At 38.0% G+C, this 26852-nt stretch overlaps 1 protein-coding gene across 1 annotated transcript; it reads left to right on the forward strand.

Moving 5' to 3' along the window:
* The first annotated feature begins 10978 nt into the window (after positions 1-10978).
* LOC105437579 (NACHT, LRR and PYD domains-containing protein 12-like) lies at positions 10979-26273 on the forward strand. The gene is made up of 4 exons (XM_030978370.1): positions 10979-11269; positions 13422-15103; positions 18701-18868; positions 25358-26273. Exons 1-4 carry the CDS (start codon positions 10993-10995, stop codon positions 25538-25540), a joined length of 2310 nt encoding a protein of 769 aa, XP_030834230.1. The 5' UTR covers positions 10979-10992; the 3' UTR covers positions 25541-26273.
* The last annotated feature ends 579 nt before the right edge of the window (positions 26274-26852 follow it).

Raw genomic sequence — 26852 nt, forward strand, 5'->3', positions numbered from 1 at the left:
GCGTGTTCCAACCGACCCCCCCCCCCCCTTTTCAGCAAAAGTCCGGTGTGTAAAGTCAATACGGCTCGACCTTTTTCTTTTGTATACGAGCCTTTTTCAGCATCCCCCCCTTTTCAGCAAAAGTCCGGTGTGTAAAGTCAATACGGCTCGACCTTTTTCTTTTGTTACGAAAAGGACATTTTGGCAACACGCATGCGGTCATTTTGAAACCTGAGTGGGGGGGCCGGGCGCAGCACTCTCTGTCATCCACCAGGTTTTGAGCCGAAGTACACAAAGGGCAAAGTGACTGAGCCTCGTCCATGGAGCTACTCAAAGTCCGACTTCGTCTTCGAGTTGTCGTCGGACAGCGACTTCCAGTAACCGGCGTCAACGGAAATAACATCATCGACTAATTCCATGTTGTTATATCCACGAAATTGAATTTGATTGAGTTGCAGCGACAATGATTAATCATCCGTAATCGACGTTGACTTCGTTTGCCAGTGTGTTCACGTGTTCTAACAATTAGCCAACTCTGCGTTTTGAGGAGTGCCATGTTTTCATCCTTTTCGTCGTTTTTTACCTTATGGATTATTGACATATATCTTGATGCCCACACATTTTGTGACGATGAATCAGAACAGCACATCGCGGTGATGACGTCCCCGCCAGTTTGACAACATATTGGTTCGTGGAGTAAAAAAGTAAGTATATTTCTACGGAGCTTTGTTACCATTTTCCAGTTCCAATCATATGGAAAACTTTTAGCCCTAAACGCGCATAAAAGAATACAGCACTAAACAACCGCTTTAACGAAGAGAGCGCGCTCAAGTGCACTCTTGCGTGAAAGTACAAGATCGGACTAGTTCAATGCGACAAAGCAGGGGTGCGAGCGCTTGCTCTCGTTGACTACTTACTAACACTAACAAACTAGAATTAGAAATGAAACTCACCTATAGTTAAATAAATGCAAAATTACGGTAGACTACACCAGCAGAGGCTTGCCATTACACCGTAGACGAAATCGAACTCATTCCCTTTGCCAATGATTATACTAACTTCCCTCTAGTTGGAGTGCAATGACCCATTCGGGTGCGCATGTATAGACATGATGCGCGTAATGCGGTCTCCGAGATTTTGAGCGCAACGCACACACTCTGTACGCACTGCGTTAAATACACACACTGATGACCTCTACAGCGATTGCACGGAAGCTATAACTGTGCATTGTTTGTACGGTACGGGCGCACTCGTCGTGAGTAGCTATAGCGCTACACTATCCCAGTCACCTTGGTTTACTATGAAAAGCTACCTTTTATTTGTTGGAAAATTGCCACCGTTTCCCCTCCACAAATGAAAACAATCGTTATACCAACGTAAAGGTGGGATGTCAAGGTTTCTGAATCCGTCCGAAGATTTTTTATACGTCACTCGTGTAAGATTTGCCGACTGGTTGACTGAGCGAAACCCGACAAAAAAGGGGAAAAACAGTGCAATCTCCATAGGCAGGCTGAAAAAGTCAAAACTTTTAGGGGAAAAGTGCAACCGTTTCCCCTGAAAGAATAATCCCAAATTTAGTATCATTTTTAAGACGACATTTCAAATTATAAGAAACCGTCCGAAGATTTTTTTTTTAAAATTCCATTTTCCCGTAATACCAGCAATTATATCAAAACATGGCTTTTTTTGGTGTACGTTCCCCGTGCTTAACAGGATAAGCGACGAGGCGCAGAGCAGATGCGCGTAAGTTTTCCATATGTATGTGCTTTATTTCGTCACTGCCAAGATTTTGTCTTAAAGTAAAGTATTCAGCGTCTCATCTCTCTTTATTTACTTAATTGCACACTCATTTCATTATTATCGAAACAAATTCGACGAAATCAATGATGATGCACTAAATTGATTGCCAAGCAAATATTTCTTCTTGAATTATATCTCTGTATCCCAATTAGAACTCAAAATATATTCAGAGAAAACGCTTATTTCGATAAAGTAAGGGCACACATCTTTTTGTGCCATCTACCATACTATTCCCTCGTCCAGCAAAAAAAAAAGAATAGGCCTACACTTCGCCACCAAAGTTATCTGAATAACCTGAACCCTTTGATGATTACCGTATGTTTTACACATTATGTGCAATCCACTCACTAACGTGATCACAGTGAATCCACCTCTGTGTACAAATCTACATAGCGTCCTCTACAGACGTGAATGCAGAGGTGGCTTATTTCACGACCAATCCATCGAAATCCAAGTAAGAGTTCGTTGGACCAATCATAGAGAGTTTTGAATGAGATCTATGATATTTATTAGCTATTTTAAGAATAGGGAACTATCTCATATTGTTTGGTAAATAATATTAATAATATTTTATGATCAATTATACTTTATAGAGAGTTTTTTAAGAGATCTACGAGTATGAAATTCATTAACTACTTCAAGAATAGGTAACTGTCTTATATTGGTCGTGAATTAAGCCACCTCTGTGTATAAGTCTATGGAGCGATCTTCATAGACTTCTACACAGAGGTGGCTTATTTCACGACCAATAATAGAGAGTTTTCCATGGATATACATATCTAACAGTAATATGAGATTGAGATATGTATTGGTCTCCAGCGAATGCTGTGTATGTGTCGTGTGAAATTGTGTCCTGCCCAGTAATTATTTGTATCAATGCGAAATCGTGTGGTGGAAAGAAGTCCCCGCGTGCGAATGTCTGTTTGAGAAGTTTCGCATCGATAACAAAAGATTTTGCACCATATCCTTTGAAAATCACTGAAGCCGTCATTTCTTTTGATTGTGTCCGTGAATTTAGGTAGGAGTTCGATTAGGTCCCCAGTGGCTTATATCACGAGATGGCCTTGTAAACCTGATCACACTGAAACAAGATTACTGGTTAGTCTATTTTAAATAATCTTGTTCCTTGTTTATCATTATGTTACTACTAGATTTTAGACTAACTCCAGATCCAGGAAGCTCGCCCGGCCCGCTGCTAAACACAGGCGCCGCCGACACCGAGGCCGCGACGCCTGCGGCGCCGGTGTCGGAGCTTCCTGGAGTTACTACTAGTAGACCTAGATCTACTAGTCTATGATGGAATGCATGCAGTTTCAAACTTGATGGGGGTTAATTGAGTATAACCATGGGCGGCGGCACAGGGGGGGGGGGGGGGGGGGGGCAGGGGGTGCGGCTGCACCCCCTATCATTTTGAAAAAAGGGAAGAGGAAAGCCGAAAGGAAGGAGAAGAAAAGAAAAAGAAGAGGACGAGAAGGAGGAATTAGGCCAGGAGAAAGAACTATAAAATGTAAATTATGACGTAAGGAAGGGGGGAGGGGGGGGGGGGGGGGGGAATAAAGATAGAGAACATAAAGAAAAAGATAGAAAAAGCAAGCCAAATTAGGCGATCAGATTTTATTAATAGACGCGTCATTACATTCACATTAAATTAACGGAAGTTCAAACATTGGTTTACGATAAAAAAACCTTTCACCAAAAAGAAAAAAAATCAAATTAATCCCATATATCTCCTAAACCTTATGGCTGATTGTTCAATTGAAACGACAAATTCATCCATAACAACCCTTCTGAAAAATATGGCAAACCCCCCCCCCCCCCTCCCCCCCCCCCCCTCCCCCCCCCCCCTGTGTTCTTGTTCTTGTTAGTTGAACTTAAAAACTGTTTAATGAACCACAGTACAAAGTAAAACTAAATGGAAGATTTAACTTGTGCATCAAACAGTGGTTTCTATGGCCTATGAACACGAAGCAGTACTAAGTAGAATTAGTTTATTATAACAAGAAGAGGTGGACTACATACTATATAAGCAGAGGCGGCGCTCCGAGAGGGGGGGGGGGGGCAGAGTGCCCTCCCATTTGGTCAAGTACCCTAAAAGTGCCCCTTTTTGCATAGGAAAAGTGCCCCTTTTTACATAGGAAAGTGCCCCTTTTACTCTGACAAGTGCCCCTATTAAGTTTTTAAAGTGCCCCTTCCCCTTTTAATAACTACCCCTTTTAACTTGGATAAGCGCATCTTATATCTTCACATGTGCTCCCTTTCATTTTTAATAAGTGCCCCTTTTTCTTATAAGTGCCCCCATTTAAAAATAGGCCCTTTCCCTTCTCATAAATGCCCCTTTTCATCTATGAAAATAGTTCCTTTTCATTCTCTTAAGTGCCCCTTTTCATCTCTTGTAAATGACCCTATTCACTTCTGAGAGATACTTGTTTTACTTTGACAAGCACCCCTTCCCCTCCTAGTCAGTACTCTTTTCATCTCTTATAAATGGCCCTTTTATTTTGACACGTCCTCCTTTTCCTTCCTATATAATGCCTTTTTTCCTTATAAGCACCCTTACCCCTTATCATAATTACCGGTATTACTTTTCGTCTTTGATAAGTGCCCCGTTTATTTAAACATGTGCCACTTTTTCTTTTTAATAAGAGCCACTTCCCCTTCTCATTACCCTTTTAACAATGATATGTACCCTATTTCCTTTCTTATAAAGAACCTATCCCTTTTTCATAAATGCCCCTTTTCACTGCTTATAAATGCCCCCTATCAAAATCTGATGGGTGCCTCTTTTCCGTCGACAAATGCCCATGTTCTTATCATCCCTGGTGCATGCCTCTTTGTTTAGGTGTAAGAAGTGCCCCATTTTCACCTCTGATAATTAGCCTTTGTACTTTGACACATGCTTCTTTTCTTTTCTGGTAAGTGTCTTAACCCTTTCGATAAGTGTCCCCTTTTCCTCTCATCATTAAACGTGTCCCTAATTTCAAGCGACTAAAAGCAATTTCCCACAAAGCTCGCTCGCTACGCTTGCCCATAGTTATAGATGTTATAATTATGTAACTTATCACAGATCTATTCAGTCTTCCGTTATGAGATTGTGCTTATATAACCCCATCAGGATTGGGTTTTCCTCTTTATAAGATGTAATTTTTCGCACTGCAAGCCAAAAACTGCAAAGTATGATACTTAAGCAATATCTTAAATGCTGTATTAAGAGAAACAAATATTGAAATCATCCCTGATAATGTAATCACAAAATAGGGGTATATACCAATGTCAAAAAAATGGTATATTTTCCCTCTGAAGGTGCCCTTTTTTCTAGAAAGTGCCCTTTTTGTTGGTGCCCCCCCCCCCCACTTTGGAAGTTGCTCCGCCCAAAGGCTCCGCCGCCTCTGCGTATAAGTAAACATAATTGTCGACTACCCTAGGGGTCTTCTCTTATACAACGTCCAACAAAAAATAGATTTATCAAATGAACTGCACACTTTGGAGAAGAAAAAATCTTTAATATAGGTCTAGATCTAGAAAAGTTATGACAACTTGACAAGCACACTGGACACACACAACATCTGAACATTAAATAAATGAATCCTAGGTCTAGTTTGTTTGTTTTTGAATATTTTTATTAATAAGTTCCAGGTTTACGTCTAAATGAAATATGGTTTGGAGCCGTTTGATTATCCATGGTCACAAACAATTTTGGTCTAAAAGTTGACACGCACCAATGATGCAACTGAGCGAACGGATAGTCTTAGTAATACTAGTAGACCTATAGCCAACAGAGTCGACATCTACTAAAGATATAAACAAGAATTAACCCTCTTGGATTATTAAAGAAATCATACTTCATAGATTATTTTAAGATGTAACGTTAAATCTAGATTTAAATTCAATGGATGATTGGTGAATTAGATTCACGATGACGATCAAATTTGGAATAAAACCTGATCAGAAAGTTTTATCTTGATGCAGATGAGCACCGAAATTCCCCCCAACGTGGGCCTGCCGGAACCCCGGGGCTCTAAAGGGTGACATGAAGGCAAACCGCAGTCAAACTACTTCACGACGATGAAAGTCAAAGTGCAATTTCAAGAGAAATATTTTCCTAGCCTTTTCCCCACAAATCTGTTGAGAACAGTCTCAAAATGTAAAGAAATTACAGTAGATCACGAATTACAGCTTTTTCAAATTAATGACTAAATTCTCTTAATCTACTGATATTTCAATCAATTACTCACCCATATGCATTCTCCGTGAACTAAATCTTCTCACTTTGTGCGAGTATAGCGCGCGTCGTGCATTCCCACCTCGATATGAATATTTAAGAGAATATAGACTTTCCCCGACCCTGCCTAATGAATATTCATGATAAAACAGGAATCCGGCCTCGCCGTGGTACGAAAAAATAAAGACGCAGCCCGGGGATTCCCCTCTTATTCGCGCATCACGTGACCCACCCAAACGTACAGTCGCCATTTTCCTGCCAGAAACGTGCACACGTACTGTCACGCCACACTACTTTTAAGTCTATAATCGACGACATGCTGCCTTTGTAAACCTGATCACACTGAAACAAGATTACTGGTTAGTCTATTTTAAATAATCTTGTTCCTTGTTTATCATTATGTTACTACTAGATTTTAGACTAACTCCAGATCCAGGAAGCTCGCCCGGCCCGCTGCTAAACACAGGCGCCGCCGACACCGAGGCCGCGACGCCTGCGGCGCCGGTGTCGGAGCTTCCTGGAGTTACTACTAGTACTAGACCTAGATCTACTAGTCTATGATGGAATGCATGCAGTTTCAAACTTGATGGGGGTTAATTGAGTATAACCATGGGCGGCGGCACAGGGGGGGGGGGGCAGGGGGTGCGGCTGCACCCCTATCATTTTGAAAAAAGGGAAGAGGAAAGCCGAAAGGAAGGAGAAGAAAAGAAAAAGAAGAGGACGAGAAGGAGGAATTAGGCCAGGAGAAAGAACTATAAAATGTAAATTATGACGTAAGGAAGGGGGGAGGGGGGGGGGGGGAATAAAGATAGAGAACATAAAGAAAAAGATAGAAAAAGCAAGCCAAATTAGGCGATCAGATTTTATTAATAGACGCGTCATTACATTCACATTAAATTAACGGAAGTTCAAACATTGGTTTACGATAAAAAACCTTTCACCAAAAAGAAAAAAAATCAAATTAATCCCATATATCTCCTAAACCTTATGGCTGATTGTTCAATTGAAACGACAAATTCATCCATAACAACCCTTCTGAAAAATATGGCAAACCCCCCCCCCCCCCCCCCCCCCCCCCCTGTGTTCTTGTTCTTGTTAGTTGAACTTAAAAACTGTTTCCTTTTTAATTTGGCAAAAAGTATGCACCAAATCGAGCCATTTATGCATCAATTAAAAAAAAATCTTCAACTTCTGAGGTCGCACATCCCCCCAAGATACCCCCCTTCGTTTTTGCTCATGCATGTTGAGTTGAACTAAAGACTGTTCTTTTTAATTTCGCATAAAGTATGCACCACATCAAGCTTTTTATCCATCAATTTAAACAAAATTTTCAACTTCTGAGGGGGAATATCCCCTCACTGGCTCTCAGACACCCCCTGCGTGGCGCGCCCATCCGCCCTCCCTAACAAAATAACCTAGCGCCGCCCCTGAGTATAACTATAGATTGTTGTTGTTGGTAATAGTTTAATGGCGTTCATTCAGTATTGAGTATATACGCCATATCTTCAGTTTTATAAGAAATTCAGTTATACATAAGAAAACTGAGAATGAAGATTTGTAAGGATATAATCAATTAGTCTCTGGATGGTTTGCAACTTTGTGTTTCTGCTTTTTTTAACAATAGGCCTACTCGCTGTAGTTGTAGTGTTGTAGTTGTCCTTGTTTTATTTGGTTACAGTCATCATTTTGATTCTTGTTATCACCTGTATTCCCTTTAAAGGACAAGTCCACTCGAAAAATAACAGAAAAATCAGACAACCAATCAAACAAAAGTTTGAGTAAAATCGGGGTAGGTTTTGAGTAATATATATTTTTTTAAGTGCTCACTACCCCACCAACCCCCCCGCCCCCACCGTTGAGCAAAACAAATTGCTTACGATACATAGGCTACTGTATCGTATGCTGCTTCATTTTACACGTTTGGCGGGAGGTTTTTTCATAAACCGGGAGATTGCGGGACAGCGGGAGATTGAGCATGGTGGCGGGAGACTCCCTCCAAATGCGGGAGGGTTGACAGCCCTGATTAAGGGCTACTTCCCCCTCTCTCCCCAAATGGCAATGCCAATGATCTCATTTTCTACCCCTTTAAAGTTATCACTTTATTACTGGATGTACTGGAAAAATGCAGAAGATCTGCAGTCAAGTTTCCAGGTCTGTTTTCCAAGGTCCATCTTCCTTCTCCAATATTTTTGATCTGATGATCGATGTGACAGTGTCAGTGTGTAATAAAATTGCTTCAATGTTAATTTAATTTTTGTCCTCCTTTTTTTCTACTGTAGGCCTAAATGGTGTAATGTTTTGATATAAATATCGCCCCTAGGTGCTTCCAAAGCTAAGAACTTTGAAAATTAGCTTGTAACAAGACACTAAATTTGATTAAACATGTACATAACGAAAATGGCCTAGAAGGGTGTCTGTGCCGATTCAAAGTCAGCTGGCCAAACTCCAATGTCACTGTCATGGGTAATTGCCATTGTGACATGAGAGAATAAAAAAATAGCACTATGAACATAACGGACAAAGAAAGTGGACAAAATATACAGTTCCTCAGGTAGATAAAGGAACATCCCTTCACTGCTATTACATGTATGTAAAAATGTGTAGAACGGGTGTCACATGCATATTCAATTTTTACATAATAGCAGTGAAGGGATGTTCCTTTGTCTACCTGAGGAACTGTATATTTTGTTCGCTTTCTTTGTCAGTCATGTTCATAGTGAAGGCTTGTCCATGATGTAGTTATTAAGAAAAGGGATGGACAGAAACAAGAAATGTATAGTGAGTTCATTAAAACATGATGTAAAACAGTTTAACACACCAAAGCATCTCAAATTCTCAATCTAACAGAACGATGTGAAGAAAAGTAAATGGTACAGATAAATACACAAGAAATATGTACAGTGGCAGCCTAATTAAGTCAAGCAATCATTTATAAAACCTAGGCTTTGCCAAGGCATATATTTTAAGTATGTGTCTATAGGGCAAATAAGTTTATAAACTTTTGGAATGTATGATTTTTGGGAGGGGTCGTCTCTTATCAATTTCTGTTTATTGATAATAATTATAACATTTGGGTCTGGGCCTATGACTCATGAGTATGATTTATATATATATTGTTTTGTATGTGTATAGACTCAAATACATGTAGCTGGGATTTATGCAATTATATGAAAGCCTTAAAGCTAAAGACCAGTTCTGGTCATGCGATTGCATTGTGAAAGAAACGTTGTGAAATCGATCAGAAAAGGTTGATCATCTAGCATATAAGTATTGGTGTGTACTGCAAGAAATTTGGCCCAATCTTCGTAAAGTTACAAGCAGTGTACACAGAAAGATGTATATGGGACTACGCACACGTGCGCGATACGTGCGTTTATCTCTCACACACCAATATATAAACTAATTTACCAAATATATCAATTAGTAGGCGGTTTCCCGGCAATTTTTTTATCATCGTGTATTATTCAAAACATATTCTTTCACATGATTGGTAATAAGAGCTTCCATTTCATTTTTTTGAAATTGGGGCGTTTCCAATACTGGTCTTTACTTTTAAGGATCTTTATTCAAACTGTTTTATGTTCATTATGTTTATATTTCTGAATATTGTTTTCAGGTTTTGTTTTCAGGTATTGTTGCCCATGTCATATCACCGTTTTCCAGAGGACTACATTTCTGTCGAGTGAGAAGGACATCTTACACAATGGATGGATTCTGCCTTCTCTATTTGCTCCTGATCCTCTTGATGAGATCTGGTGACGTTGAAACCAATCCAGGTCCGAACACAGCAGTAAGGTATGGATTCTAGTAGTTCCTTCGGGGGTTAACAATACAGTTGACTTCTGGGCCCTGTTTCATAATTGTTATCGATAACAAGTTACAATAATTGTTATTAGCTACTGAAATTGTGGCATTTGATTGGCTGAGAGCAGATTTGTCATAGAAAGTTAGCATTTGTTATTGATAACAAGTTTTATGAAACAGAGACCTACAGTGAAATTACAAAGTTGCAAAAGAACCAATCAAAATGATAATTTTGCCCAGTCTTGCTAAAGTCACATGTACCATACCTGCCAACCCTCCCGAATAATCCGAAATATCCCGAATTTTCAAAATTTCAATTGTTTTTTTTTTTATTTATTTTTTTAAAATAATTTTTTTTTAATTAAAAAAAAATAAAATAATTTAATATTTTTTTTGATGTTGCTTAAGCCAAATTAAGCTTGTTTTATCATATGCCGCGATGTGAGAGTTCAAGTATTGCGTGTGTTGAAGGGCTGCATGATTGAGCAGTGAATTTGTATTCGCTTTTTTGCACAGATTTACTGCGTATTGCCAGTTACACTGCCGCTGCATGTGCGAACGCCTGTTAAGGGTACAGATTTCTTATTTTCGAAGACATACCGTGCTAAAAAATCTTAATTCTCATTTTCAAATGTTGGCAGGTATGCATGTACTGGACACAGAAATTGTCGTGAATGCGTCAATGTGACACTTAAAATCATCATGTTATCAAACAAACTTAGTGAATACATATTATTCAGGATGCTGATGATAATTATGATGACGAAGGTATAATGATATTATTAATAATAATGATAATAATCCTCATCATCATCATCAATTCTAGTAATGATGGTACATGTAAACAATATCATTATTTTTACAAGTAGTAGTAATCCTTTTGTTCTTATTATTTTCATCATCATTATCATTATTATTGGATTTACTGACATACTCTGCTTTTTGGGGAATAATCACCCTTGCCAGAACAAAACCGCACTCACCTGCAACTTGGGCAATATATGTTTCAAATGTTAAAATCACATGCAGGCATTATATTTTGATATCCCCAGAATAGTATATTGCATACTAGAGCACTTATGTAATACAAATTGTTGAGTGTCACATGATAGCTTCTCAGCCAAGAGGATGCTCTTTAACTAATTTGTACCCAGTTGATTTATTATTCATTTTACAGTACTGTCAGTGAAATGGAGTTCCTGAAGCTGGCCCAGGACATCGCTCCATCTTACTATAACGCTGTAGGGATATCTCTAGGGTTCTCCTATGCTCAACTACAGGCAATCCTGGTTGAGAATTTGAAGAACTACACCAATGCCTTACTGGATGTCTTTATGAAATGGAATGTCATGCAGCAACCTTCACACTCAAACACACGACAGCTTTTGGCAGACAAACTACGAGAGATTGACTTGGGTTCCCTATCAGACGGATTACTCAATGGACCTCCAATTCCAAACAGCACAGGTAAACAGATTTTAATTCTTGCTACACCAGAAGACATAGAAGACCATTCATAAAAGTGAAGTCAGTTTTTACCATAGAGATAGTGAGTGCTCTGTGTTCTATTCATTTGCCACAATTTACAGAAGTGTCAAGTTTTATCAGGCCCTTCGCATCTTTTCATAATTTTACTAATTTAGCTTTGTTAATCCTAGCTATTTATCTGGACACCAATATAGTACATGTACAAGTACTTTGAGTGACAGCAGAATTTGATATATGTCAGCTTTCTTAACATGCAAACGTTCTACAAACAAATTATATTTTTTTGCTTCATTCCATTCTGAAACTATAATTATGCATCCGCCCACCGAAGATGGAGCCGGAGAAAATATGTTTTTGGGTTGTATGTCCATCCGTCCTGCTTTTTTGTTATTGCGATATTTCAAAAACCACTTAAGGTATGAACTTCACACTTGGTGATAGTATTTATCACCATAGGAACTAAGGAAGATAATCTTCAATAGATTTGGGGTTTAAGGGCGTCATAGAGGTAAAGTTATGAAATTACAGAATTTACTCTCATGATATGACAGAACCACTGGACGTATGAACTTGAAACTTGGTGTTATCATGCATCACAAAAGTGAGAGGAAGTGGTAAGATTTTGGGATAAGTACAGTGTAGGTCAAAGGCCAAGGGCCATGAGGGTCAAATTAAATAAATTTGTAGGGTTTTAGCCTCATTATTGCAATGTCTCAAGAATGGTTTGAGCCGCTATATTGAGACAAACTGATTATAATGTCAGGTTAAGAGGGTAAAAAGTCAGCAAAATGAAACGATTATCACCATACCAATAACTATTTTAAGTTTATATTTCCTGCATCACAAATTGTTTGGTTGAGAGCTCTTCATGTGATTTTGCAAAAAAATACTATTTACGGCTAGCAAAAAAACTGTAAAATCTTGAAATGTTAAATTTTTGTTAATTTTTTTTGTATTTTTTGTTTTTTTAATGAAATTTAAAGATAAAGGTGAGTTCTGGTAAAAAGAAAGAAAATGAATTCTCACAGAATCAAACAATACTTACACACTGCATGTTCAAGATTACAAATAAATGTCATTTGCCAAACAATTTTGGTAGTAAATGTATACTGGCTGAGTAATGAGCATAGAAAGATTAGGAGATCAAGGTTAGTAGCCCCGACACCATTTGTGTAGTCCCATACAGATCTTTCTGTGTACAGTACTTGTTACTTAACCAAGACTGGGCAAAATTTATTATGACTTTGATGACTCCAGAACTTTGCAGTACACATCAATACTTACATGCTACATGATCAACTTTTTCTGATCCATTCCACACCTTTTCTTTCACAATGCAATCAGATGACCAGAACTCACCTTTATCTTTAATCAAATTCAAAATGTTTAAAAGATTTTAATTTTTGATATTTTTTAATTTTGTTGATGCAGGATAGAAACAAAAAATACTCTTCCTTCTTTTCGAGGTACTGGTTAAAACTATGGGCCTGGGTGACTCCAATAGTACCACTTGCTTCTCTTGCCCGTAGTTTCAACCAGAACCTCTCAAGACAGTGTATATTTGTATGCTATTTTAGGTGATTAAAAAATGTAAAACAAATTACATATGGTATGCGTCAACATAGGGAGACAAGTGATCAGATATTTGATTGTCAGGTCAAAGTTCAAAGGTTGTAAAGATCAATCAACATGTATTTATATATCTAGGCTTTTTGTTCTCATTGTGATATTTAAAGATTGATTCAAGCCCTGATCTTAACTGAATTTAGGCAGAGGCATACTGGAGATGCAGTCATATTTCTCTCGAGTTTTTTCAAAATAAAATGTGTGATTGTCAGAGAAACTATGCATTGCTGAAATGTCCTTGGAAAAATTATTCCAGTGATATTCATGTACAAGTGTCATGTAAACCTAAATTACTCAGATTTTGAATGCCCTTAAACTGAATGAAATCAAATAAGTTCAGACAAACATGTATATGTAGGACTTTGTGTCTTTGAGTACATGCACCTCGTCGTAGGTCACACTATTAGCCCAGAGCCTTTACAATCCTTTTAGATGTACCTTGTAAAGATCAAACTATGTTTACCTTTAGATATCATGTGAATATGGATTATCTATGTATTTTTAGGAGGACCATCACGACTGTCAGAATCACAGACCAAACCTCTATCTCCTGAACTGGTTAAGCGGTGTGCAATTGATTTCAAGTTCAAGTACAGGTCAACTCTTTGTAAGATCAGAACTGATCCTCTCAATCCTGCTTCCACTGTGCAGTTTAAAGACATGTATACTAATCTCTACTTACAAGAAGAGCATGGGACAGAGAAGCGAAAGCTAGATTACAATGATATTCTTGACCTCAAAGTCAATGGAGAGTTCCCCAAGCGGATCATGATTCAGGGAGAGGCAGGGGCTGGAAAAACTACATTTTGTGCTAAGATTGCCTGGGACTGGATTGAAGGGAAGCATTTCAGTGACTTTGTGTGGGTCTTGATTGTTCCTCTACGTGAATTTAAGCGACACACTATTGGCGAGATTGCAAAGTCTTATCTGGACAAAAGCAATCCAGCAACAGTTTCTCAGATTACTGAGTATATCCGCTCAAATCCTGACAAGGTGTTCATTGCATTCGATGGGCTAGACGAAGTCAGTGGCAAAATCATGAAGACAAAATCTTGTGAATCACAGTCTACTGATCGAACGCAACTTCAGCCATCACAGCCAAGGGTCACCTCCTCAGAGGCATGCAGAAGCTCATCTGAGACTGGTGATATTGCACTTGTAGATATTCTTTGTTCGGATCAACTTGCCTCTTGCCCAGTCTTGGTGACGACTCGCCCATGGAGAGCAGTAGAGTTTAGATCAGATGGTGATCTAATGAAGCTCTACACATTCATTCATGTTGAGGGTTTCGACAGAGAGAATTTGTCAGTTTACATTCACAAATACTTTCCAAACAATGATGATAAAGCAAATCAGCTTATCCAGTTCACCAATGATAACGATGTCATATCTGAAAACATGGCCCACTATCCTATATATGTAGCCATGTTGTGTCTCATGTGGAAACAACTTGACGAGCGAAAACTAAAGGAACTGAAATCACTGAAAACTTTTTCTCAGATATTCAAAGTAATGATTGTCTTTCTAAAAGAACATTATGCTCAGAAAAAGGAGAAGAAGGCAGGCAGCCCCTCACTTATTGCCTATTTGAAACAAATTGACGAGCTCCTTGGACCGATTGCCAAACAGGCCCTCAATGGTCTGCTAGAAAATACATTGGTTTTCGGTGAAGATGATTTTGAAATATGCCCTGAATCCATGGACACTGCCTGTCGGGTTGGGATTTTGTCTCAGGAGGACAGAATTACCGATAGCATGGACATACATCAGAGGAATTCTCATGTGCAATTGCCAGTCTTCTTCCCTCACAAACTGTTTCAGGAGTATATGGCTGGAGTCCATCTTGCTTCCCTGTATGAATCGGATCGTAATGAATTCAACAGGTTGATTGAGCAAGTAGTGCTGCCAAGGAAGGAGGAGTTTAGGTATCTCCTCTTCTTCACTGTGTCACAGAACAAGAGTATTGCAACCCATGTAATGAGCTCTATCCTTCAGAGAATGCACATGAACAGAGCGGCATCACAGGAACAGATTGATTTCATTGTTGATGTAGCCTTTGAGAGTCAGGACCCAGATGTAGCAGCCTTGGTAAAGGACAGGGTTTCATCAGAGGAGATTGAGCTGTACATAGACAAGTTCATGACAGCACACACTGTAGCTGGTTATGCATTCATTGGACTACATGTGGTAAGTTTAATCATAGTTTGATGAACAAAATTAGTTCATTTATTTTTGTTAAGTTCTTACTTTTACATCTTTTGCAATTTTCTTACAGTACAACTGTATAGTTATGGAAGGGTGCATCTTGACTAGCACATGTGCTATTACCTGGCCCCTTTTACCAACCAATAATTTCTCTTCTCGTAATTATATCATTGTATGAAATGTATGAAGACTGTATTGATGTTGGTAAATAAATCAAATCAAAGAGGTTTGAACAGTAATAATTTGGAAACTAGAACTGCGATCGTAGAACGATAGTGCATGCATTGGATAAATAAAGCAATTGGATGATCCTATGTACACAACACGCAACAATTATGCACACATCATTTCTCACTTATGGTTTTCCATCTACTTTGGCGTACATGGCCTTGCAGACCATTACGTTTTTCCCAGAATTATTCTGTTTTTTCCTCCAATTTATGGTAGTTCGTCTTTTCTACATAAAACAAGTTTTTTTAAATATATTTTTATAATTTTTGGTTTTTTTATTTTTATTTTTTACATACTGTCAAACAACTGCCCCAAAATGTTGATTTGATCACACATTAAATTAAAAACTAAGGTTAAAACATTCTGGAAAAAATACTTGAAGAGTAAAAATTCTCTAAAAAATGAGACGCCGATTTAATATACCAAAATACCAAAAGAAAATATCTACTTGTAAATAAAATATAGGTCCTAATATGGAAAAAAACAGCATGATCGAGGAATGAACATTTCTGCATTGGAAGTGTGTCGCACGTGGTTGTAAGTTTTGTGTTAATTAATTCCTTTTTTTTTGCCATCATGGTTCATTTTTTTGGTCGCACAAGGCTGGCAGCTCTGGCCTTGCATGCTAACATAATAATATGTGACACATATAGTGCAACACATTGTAATGCAGGATATAAAACAAGACGACAACTCGTCCTTTAAAATTGAAACCCCCATTTGACTTTCACTACTCCTAGAGCTAAGCCTAAAATAAACACTAGCGCTATACAATGTAATCCCCTGCCTAGACCTTGACAGGGTGATAGAGAGGAAGAGAGGAAGGGAGAAAGAGTGCTAATTTTTACAATTAAAATTGTTGTTATATCGCCAATTCTGGGTCATTTTGCTTCGTTCAAACTTTCATTATGATCTTCATCTAAATTATAAGTGACTTTTGGACATGAAAATATCTTAAAACTAGTAAAATATATATTTCCTACTTCTCATTTCCTTCAGGCAGAGCCCCAGTAAGAGTTTGTGTACACTATAACGTAAGATGATGAAGAGTACAGCTGTCATCTCTCACACAGAGCTATGTCCAAGTTTAAACTAGAGAAACGAAAGTGGGGTTGTGACACCCCACCTGATTTACATTGGTTCCAGTGTTATAGTGGCGGGGTCTGTCAAAGTCTTAACGGGAGAAATGAAAGTGGAGTCATGATACCCCACCTGATTTACATTGGTTCCAGTGTTATAGTGGTGGGGTATAGTTTTAACGAGAGCTTTTCGTAATGATGGCATCTAAAAAGTTCTGATTGAAAAAGTTTAAAATCCAGCTGTGAGATATGAACTGCGTTTGGCCACCCAGTATATACTTTTTCTTCAAGATAAAGAAAAATTCGGAAGGGAGCAAAAATCAGCCAAAATTGATGTCGATCATAGCAGTTACAATTGGGCGTAATCCGAAATGTGACCTGCTTTCAATTTTGATTTACAACATTCTATGTGTGGACATATACCATGTATGGTACTATTTTAAAGAACATTTCATTACGGTCATCCACGCTAATGTAGCATGTAAACGCATTGTAATGTACGTGGTGCATAGCAAATTCAGCATTTTTTACAAAAACCTTGTGGTGATCGAAACTTGGCAGGCAGTTGTCATGTAGGTTGATGCACATATCTGCCAAGTTTCATAGACCTAGGTATAAAGTTTGCAAATTGAGCACATGTTGAAGTTATTTAGGAATTTTCCTGAAAAGTATGGTTTTCGAGAGCAATTGTTTGCAGTGGTAGGTTGCATTTCTTTCTCCTTTTTTTGCTGAAAAGCGTATATCTTGAAGTATCTATATCCAAAAAAGGGTAATGATTAAGCCAGGCATGATGGAGCTATGGCCACATAAACACATCAATTTTCAGAACATTGGAAGGCGCTATACATATCATGCGTGACCATTGATGTGTGAAATTCAGCAGGAACGTGTGCAATTGCAAAGATAAAGATGCTGTAAAAATCTCAGGCAGAAAGGAATTGAGATGACAAAGTTCAGGCCTGATAATTACCTGATGTAAATCAATTTCCCGATGTAAATCAATTTCCCAATTTTTTACTCAAGGGGGGGGGGGGGGGTGGTTGAGATTTTTTTTTTTTTTTTTTTTTTTTAGTGCTCTCACCCCTGAAAGATATGGTAAATTTTCTTTTTCAGCACTCAATATTGTAAAATAATTAATGATTCTTGAAAGAGTCGATATTTGACTAAAATATAAAGTATAAAGATTGCATTTTGAAGTGCCATTTGTAGGTCAAAAACGAAGAGCAACTCTTGCACTATCTAGAGTAATTTCTTAGAAGTTTGTAGCAACTAGGATAGTGGAGATACATGTACATGTAGGTAGCCTGAAAAAATATGCATACAAAATCTGAAAGGAATTTGGAAAGAGAAAGGGACCTAATTAGAATTAACAAGCACTGCGTGCAAAACGAACGTGATTTGGGTGGAAGAGGAATAAGATAAAGAATTCAGAACGCGCAAATTTACAAGGCATTGACGAGGACGTCAATGCAAATACACTTAAGCTATGCATGTACTGGCACGTGCATATAATATATACGAAGTGCATCTATACCTTTAAGTTGAGATAACATTTTGGGAAAGGGAACTTCATCAATAGTTTGCACATTTTCATCCCTTACAAAAAAAATATTGGTTTGTAAGTGTAACAGGGCACACAGGAATCTTTTTGATATTCTTGCATAATTGGTGTTATTGATATTGCAACTCTTAACATACGGTACGTGTACATGATTACTGTAGAACAATTCAACCTTTCTTCTGCTTCACTCTCCCTTGGTAAGACTGAATACATGTATGTGCATGCTCATGCACGCAGGGGGTATCAACATGATACTTCTTTTCTCCTTTGCGAGCCTCAATTTCTGCTCCGTATCCACCCTTTAAATTTAGTGATTGTGTTCTTATTAACATTTATAAATGATTAAGTTTTGAGGCACCAGATGGTCACGGTGAACTTAAATAATCTCCTTTGAAACCTGTTTTTTAGACTTATATCCTCCCTTTTATGTTGTTTAAGGATTCTCTGTTTAGTACATGGTAAACTAAGATGAGATATTCCCACTGTCACAAAAATAGAAATTTGATATGAAGTGGCATGGCAATAGTTCTTCAGCCTGTACCCTTATTTATTTCCTTTTCCCTCTTACTCTTGGTAGTTCTAGCAGCACATCTTGGGCAACCGCTCATGTAGGTTACACATGTCCACATGTATGCCTAACATCCAAGTAAATGTCTATATTCTGCATCCCATCAGTAATCACTTTGTCATTTTGTCATTTTTATTAAGGTTGAACTCAAAATTATGGGACATTTTGGACCTGCCGGTACTATGTCACTAGATTTGGCAGAGATAATAATGTGCTCCATGCCATCCTTGAAGAAAGCTTCTCTAACCTCTCTAGCATTCAATCATCAGTTTTTTGAAACACTTGCAAGGAAAGGAAAAGAATCAAAGGTGAGCAGTTTATCCACAATTGTGATGTATGATATGTGTGAGTGTTTAATTTAATTTCACCTCATTACCATTTCTTCCCTTTTCTAATCTACATTTTACTTTTCTTTAATTATTTTAAATGTCTCTCATGTATGCTGGTTCTTTTGACAGAAGGATATATCAATGGTCTTTCACTAAGGCAGAAGCAGTGTTAACAAAAGCATTTAAGTGTGAATACTAACCATTAAAACCTAGAGGATAGTCGGGGAGTAAGCCGTTATATGCTTATAATAAATAATAATAATCTATATAGTAATACCGTAAGGATTTTGTGGATTTGGACGCCGTCGGTTTATTCCCTGCTGCCCCCCAGAACGCGCCCCCGGGTGGAACATGCAGCCAGGGTGCCGGAGCCGAGCCTCACCGGGTTCGCAGTTCGCGAAAGCCCGCCGCTCGGCTGCAAAATATGATTTTCCATCACGGGCGCCATCGACAGAGACGACTTGGATGGTTCGCAACCCGCCATGCCCACCGCCCACCCTCGTACAGACGGTCCAATGTTGCCGCAGGCGCTCGCAAATACCACCCGTCCATCATTGGTGATTTTCCAGTGATCAGTGAACAAACATAGCGTTGTACCGGGCGTCCCCAGACAGTTCTTCCCCAGACAGTTCTGTGTGCAATTCAGATCTTTCAAAACACCGAAAGAAGGACAGGGAAGAAGAAAAACAAGTAGCTTGAATGTCCGTTTAACAGAACAGTCTTCATGAAAGAGAGATCCATGAACAAATGTAGCTTTGTACCAGGCGTCCTTATTTCTTCCCCAGAAATCAGTGGGTTCTACAATGGAAGGAACTCGAGACTTAACTCATAGCCTGCCACAAGGCTGCATGCACGCTATCGCTATGCTGCTTCGTACATGCGAGAGAGCTACCTATTGAGTGCCATGTGCGTGCAATGCAGCATTCGTAATAGCAGTTATTGTTCATGCTCATTGGACTGTGCTGTGTGTTTTGCACTCGCCAATTATAGAACCATCGCGTTAATCAGATTATCTCCAAAACAACCTGGCACGGGGGGATTTGGGGCTTGGCACAATGGGGATTAGCCCTGTGGCATGATAAGAGTTAAACCTCTAAAAATGTAAATGATGATCTTAGACAGTTCTTCATGCAATTAAGATCTTTCATAACACCGAAAAAAGGACAAAGAAGAAGAAAAACAAAAAGCTTAAATGCCTGTTAAACAGAACAGTCTGTACAGAAGAAAAAATGTTAGCAAGCACAGGGTTCCCAGGTATACAGCATGCGTCTTATTTTTTTGTATCATAGCGAGCCCAGATTGAGCTACACGTTCTTTTTCTTCAAAACATTCTCAGGTGGGTTAGCATCGACTACTATGCTTTGCTGCAGTGGGTTAGTACCTTAGGCATAATTCTTTTATTATCCCCTCACCGACGAAGTCGGAGGGGATATAGAAACGCTTCTGTTCGTAACAAATTTGGTTTCCAATCGATAACTTCAGTAATGTTTGACAAAGTTTAATGAAATTTGATATAAAGGTACATAGTATCAAAATACAGGTTAAGTTCGATGTTGGAGTATGTAGGTCAAAGGTCATAGCTCATTAAATATGCGAACAAATACACATCTGGTTTCCGATCGATAACTTTAGTAATGTTTGACGCATTTTAATGAAATTTGATATGAAGGTACATAGTATCAAAATACAGGCTAAGTTCGATGTTGGAGTATGTAGGTCAAAGGTCATAGCTCATTTAATATGCGAATCTGGTTTCCAATTGATAACTTTAGTAATGTTTGACAGATTTTAAAATTTGATATGAAGGTTCGGGGTATCAAAACACAGCCTAAGTTAAATTTTGGAGTATGTAGGTCAAAGGTCATAGCTCATTAAATATGCAAATCTGGTTTGATAACTTTATTATTATTATTATTAGGCATTTAGCTACGCTATTCATATTACACTATATCACAGCGCTTACAATAATATGCAATATAACAATATAACCACAAATCTTAACATAACATTGAACAAACAAAAAATAATAGCGAATCAAGTAGGAAATACATGTAAGTAGGTTTTAAGGAGTTTCTTAAAAACATCCACTGATGGAGCAGCTTTTATACTGGAGGGAAGTTTATTCCACTCCTTAGCTGCTGCAACAGTGAATATGCGATCTCCTGTGAATGTGCGATCTCCTACCTTACTACGAGCCCCTACCTTACTACGAGCCACATGAAAAGTTAATCGAAATGGGTCTGCATTGACTTTGATAATAGTTTAAACATATTTGTGGTTAACTTCCTTGCCTAGTAATATAATAGTATAGTCTAATGGAAGTAATTTGTTCTGACGTATATAGGCCAATTTTACCCTGCGAAGGGGATGCTACTTTTTGCGTTGACTTGTTTCAAGTTATGTCCATAAATATAGACTTTCTGGGTTTTCGAACACCCGGAAAGTGTAGACATACATTTATAAGTGAGTCAGCTCATGAGCCAGCACAGCTCGAGCTCCCTCGCCTGGCCTGCCCTGGCCTGGATAGAACGTTAACGTTAGAAGTCAATGAATAAGCGAGAGAGTGTGATCGTTATGACTACTGCATGTACTGAGTCTGACCTTATCTCGAGAATAGCATATTTCAATGTAAATCTATAAAACACTATTTCACAAGATATGTTCTCAAATGTGATTTCAATTTTTATATATTCTATTGATTGGATTAGTTGAAGATGGGGGAAAAGAAACAAAACAAAGGTAAAATTATGATTACAATTATTTTTTGTTTGTATGATTACAATGATACTGTTTTTGGTTTTTGCCTGGGGTGAGGACTGTCTTCTTTTTTTGGGTTAAAGGTAAAAAAAAAAAGGGGGGGGGGGTAATGTGCACTATTTTTTTATTTTTGGTCACCGAGGGCAGTGAGCACTTTTATTTTTTTACTCAACAAACCCCCCCCCCCCCCCCCCCCCCCTTGAGCAAAACAAAAAAGAAGGTAAAATTATATTTGTTTGGTTGCCAAGGGTGGGGGCCCGTCTTCTTTTTTTTTAAAGGTAAAATTGTGTTTACCATCTTTGTTTTTTCCTTTTTTTTGGCCAGGGGTTGGGGGCCCATGCCCCCCATGCCCTCACCCTGGATCCACCACTGGCAGTCAAACTCATCCTAATGTCAATACACTTTCAATGCCTGGGGATTTCCACGGGTTCCACTAGTAATAATAATATTCCACTTTTATATAGCGTTTAATACAATGTCTCAAAACGCTTTACATTTACCCCGGTCATTGGATTTAGTGCTTGCCCGCACTCACTGTGTGCACAATCTCCATTCCCTGGGGAGCATTCCAGCCAGGCGTTACTTGACGCTCAAAATCTGTTTGACCAAAAAGATGGTCGCATCCTACCGGGTACCCATTAAACACCTGGGTGGAGAGTAGCAAGTGCAGGTTAATATCTTGCCAAAGGATATTAGAGCCGTTTCGGGATTCGAACCCTCGACCTTTGCATCTTCAGTCAAGCGCCTTGAACCACTCGGCCACGACACTCCCACTTGAATGCTCTAAAAGAAACTCACATACATGTAGGTAAATCACAACATACTTAAAGGGGAAGTCCACACTGATATTCAGTTGGTTTTAATAAAAGCAGAAAAATAAGAAAAACAAATTATTGAAAATACAAAAGTCATGAATTTTTGATGATGTCATCAGTGGAACACATATTTGCCACACTGTGATGTATCTTGTGAGCTCCTCCCCAATTTGCTCTGTATAGAAAATTTCATGAACTTTCATTTTCTTAGTTATTGATGACGGAATAGATTTTTTTCATACAGGAGTTGCATTTAAAAAAAACTTATTTGTGATAATTATATTTAGGGTGAATGTATGATTGAAAATTTTCTTAAAGGTACTATGTCCCTTTTGCAGCCAACCTCAAATTCTGTAGAACTTTGCAGGAATTATGAATATGTCATGTACTGTATGTCCTATCTGTGAAATTTAAACGTTAGCAGTGTCCTTATATTCAAATTATGCAAGGAAACCCGTTTACTTGCTAGACTTCACTGTCAGACACTATTGAGTGACTGACTGGCTTTTTTCTTCTTTGGTAATAACATACATGAAAAGAGTTGTAAAGGGTACATGAGCATTTGTCTACATCAATAACCCACTTCTTGTGATGGCCAAGATTAAACTGATTGAATCTTTGCGCAGCATAAAACGTATGACCATTCGGTACAATTGTCTGAAAATCAAGACTATTACTTTTGGGCTCTATAGCCCTAAAGTCGATTTGACAACTAATAGTCATTATTTTCCCACTTGAAGACATTTTCAAGCCCCACCCTTCTTAGGGAAGTTCTAAATAAGTATTATCTTTCAAATGCAGTTGGAATTTAACTTTTTCATTTTTTTGGCTTGCAAATGGGACATAGTACCTTCAAGGAAAACCATCATTTTTTGAAGTATTTTTATTACAGGGTCAAAGAGAGGGGACCTTGCAAGATTCAATGTATGTCACAAAGTTGCCAATTTGTCTTTTATTGAACGCACCTTAAAAAATAACTTTCTTATTTTAAAATCGGCTTTTACTAAACCTTTCACTGACCTGTTAATCTTATTTTTCTGCTTCTATTAAACCAACTTAATATCAGGGTGGACTTCCCCTTTAATATGAAAGATGTACGTGGTAAGAATATTTCATTCAAGGAAGTTCCAAGGAAAAAAGTGAAAGAAATTATTAATCTTATGATTATGTCTAGAAGTGGAGCCTTATGAATGAAAACAAAATAGAAAGAACATGTAGTAAAACATTTGGTAGATGACAATAATATACTGATTTTTTAGATAAATACAAATTGTCATTTTAGGTTACATCCAATGGGAAGAAATAAGAAGGAAGAGGGATTCTTGCCTTTAATTTGGACCTCTGATGTCTTTTAGTGTTTTTAACATTCGCATTTGCAAGAAGAGATTTTGCATGATCAAATCACGTCTTCATCAGCTCGAAACTCGAGCTTGAGAAACTTGCTCAGTGTTTGCGCGTGCTTAGTGCGAGATGGACTCCTCTAAAAGCTTCTGGTATATCTTTTAGTCCTTGTTCCTGTACTTGCAACAGCGTCGAAAAATCGCGTGCATGGCTAGTGAAGACGGACCACAATTAGCGGGCTATTTTGCAAACTAGCCCAAGAAATCTTGGGAAGATTTCCGGTGTAAATAGCACGCTATTTGCATCTTCACCTGCCAAATAGCTCGCTATTTCGTGATCTGGCAAATTTCCCGGATCAGAAATAGCCGGGCTATTTGGCCAACTCGGGCTGATGAAGACAGGCCTTCTCTCTCTTTCTCGATTTCAATGCTATCCACTAACCCCCTTGAGGTGCCTGTTTTGAGGGCAATGCCTACAACTTTGAAAAGTGTGGGGTATGGTTTTGATCGATATTAGAATGATGTAAAACATTGGGTTAGTTTACTTATCAAACCGGGACTTAATTTTAATTGAATCTCAAATTGGGCTTACATGTTTTTTGATCTGTATGAACATCAAATAAATCATTGTATTCAACTGGTTATATAACACTGGATGGCAGTGTGTGGGATAAGGCTTGGAGGTTTACAGGTGCTATATACGAATTAGGGATGTTTGTAAGAAACTTAAAAGTTTATTATTAGGAAACTATCGTCATGTATTTCACAGGTGAGTGTCCTACATTGTATTAACTAAATACAGATCCGTGGGTATTTCACAAGTTGTATTACTATGACATCACTATTTTAATAAAAATGGCAATACCCATGGGAGAATGGGTAGCAAGGAAACTACAAAATGTGGAGATACTGTTTTCCTTGCTAAGTAATCAAATAGGAGTAATTTAAAGATATTTTTGCCCGGCTCACAATATTTTTTAGTAAGGCTGTCAGTTGAAATCTGTTGGATTTCATATTCCTTAAAGATTACGAGTGGAATATTAAAGAACACAAAGACCTTTGTGAAAAACTGAACCTTAACTAAGTCCTTGCTTGTACTAGGAAGGGTTGTTCCTAACTATTCTAAGCTCTGGCAGTTAGTCAACATCTAACTAACTATTGGAATCCATAAAGCCCCACCAGATCTGTATAAGGAAGATAATAAAGAAACGCATCCGTTTCACCTAACTAATCTACATACTTAACATCTTGCACCTAAAAAGATCTGAAAGCACTAACCCCCTACGCGATGCAACACTGAATTGGGACAATCTAAACAAGAGTGAACGTTGTGGCGTAGTGCTTGAGAAGAAGTAAAAGACCACTTAAATAATACTTTTTATTAATTTCTTTTTTGTCAGACATGAGTTGAAGAAAAAAAATGATTCATTTGTTTTTGTTAAGAACGTGAATATATACAGCTGTATTATGCATATATACATGTAGTTTGTGGTAAATATAAGAATGCAATGAGAAAATTTAGTTGAGTTTATGAACTTTATTGACAAACAATGCAGATCCAGACTCTCAGCTTTCAAGATATCACGTGTCCCACACCAGCTTCATCACATCACCTAGCAAAAGCACTTTGTTCTATGCCAAACCTGACTGACCTAATACTTGCAGTGAGGGGGGTCACTGAGGAGTTCTACTCTACATTGAAAGCAATGTCATCATCCATAAAGGTATGTGTGTTCTAAAGTAAATTTCATGGAGAGGGTCATGATATAAATAAGAGCAGTAATGATTATATGGTGCACATATATATATATATATAGTTATTTCTAATTTTAATTTTTTGTAAAGTTAAATGCCATTCACTTGATACGTCGGAATAGTCATGGAATGAAAGCAAACTACACTTTCTTGTTTTAGATTTTATTGAAACATTACATTTTTTTAAATATGTCATCTTTGTCTGAATAGACCCTCAATGTCACCTCTCCACTTTCTTCTAATTCTCATTCCTACCTCTTCCCTTTCTCATTCTCACCCTTCCCTTTTTTTGTATTGCTCTCATATATTTGTGTGTGACTGTGGGTGTGGGCATAGACATGGTTGATATCCACTGTAGGAAATGTTTGGTTTTTCTTTTCCCCTTCTAAATATACATATTCAGTCAGTACGCTGCTGCACGAAAAACACCTGTATTTATCCTAGTCGTATGCAAGCCAAGCGCTCAATATGCATACGTAATGAGCACACAAGCTTGAAAACACAGACATGTTTCCACCTATACATAATGGTATCTTGTTAATTATTTTACATGAATGATATGTCAAATTGAAGAGGGAAAACTGCACTTTCATTAATCTGAATTAAAAATGAACTGGACTCCATTACCTTATGAAATATTTCTCGTCAAGTAAAAGCTTACCTTTTCCCTAATTTCATCGAGTTTATGATGTAAGTGAACGCATAAAAAACATATAAAACGAGCCATCAATTTTTGTCTCGCCTGCATAGCAAAAAGCGAGACATAGGCGCCGCTTCTCCGGCGGCGACGGCGACGGCGGCGTCAACATCAAAAACTTAACCTAAGGTTAAGTTTTTGAATTTTTGATATAATTTTTAAAGTATAGGTTCTTAGTCAATGAAACTTTGACTATAGGGTAATCAAGTATCCCTAATCATGTGAGTAGAATTTCAGATCACAAAGTCAAGGTTAAAGGTCATTTCAGGTCAACGGACTTGGACTATGTTGTAGCATCATCATCGAAAACTAAACTAAGGTTAAGTTTTTGAATTTTTGATATACCGGTAATTTTGAAAGTATGAGTTCTTAGTCAATGAAACTTGGACTATAGGGTTGTCAAGTCTCCCCAATCATGTGAGTAGAATTTCAGGGCCCGTATTCAATAAACTTCTAAGACATTTTTCTTAAGTCTAAGAAAATGTCTAAGAATTTGTCTAGGTTAAGAAAGTTGCCTTAGCCGTATTCTAAACACGTAAAGCAGTTTGTCTTAGCCAAGACGAAAGATAAGACCCGATGACGTCATGTGGGAAAGTTGA

The sequence above is a fragment of the Strongylocentrotus purpuratus genome, unplaced genomic scaffold (genome assembly GCF_000002235.5).
Source record: "Strongylocentrotus purpuratus isolate Spur 01 unplaced genomic scaffold, Spur_5.0 spur5_scaffold_1, whole genome shotgun sequence".
Taxonomy (NCBI): Eukaryota; Metazoa; Echinodermata; class Echinoidea; order Camarodonta; family Strongylocentrotidae; genus Strongylocentrotus; species Strongylocentrotus purpuratus.

Bases quoted from the DNA above. Each gene is read 5' to 3' on its own strand.
- LOC105437579 (XM_030978370.1), top strand. From the start codon at position 10,993: ATGGAGTTCCTGAAGCTGGCCCAGGACATCGCTCCATCTTACTATAAC. The intron at 15,104-18,700 runs GTAAGTTTAATC...ATTTTTATTAAG, and splicing joins CATTCATTGGACTACATGTG to GTTGAACTCAAAATTATGGG. The intron at 18,869-25,357 runs GTGAGCAGTTTA...CAAACAATGCAG, and splicing joins GGAAAGGAAAAGAATCAAAG to ATCCAGACTCTCAGCTTTCA.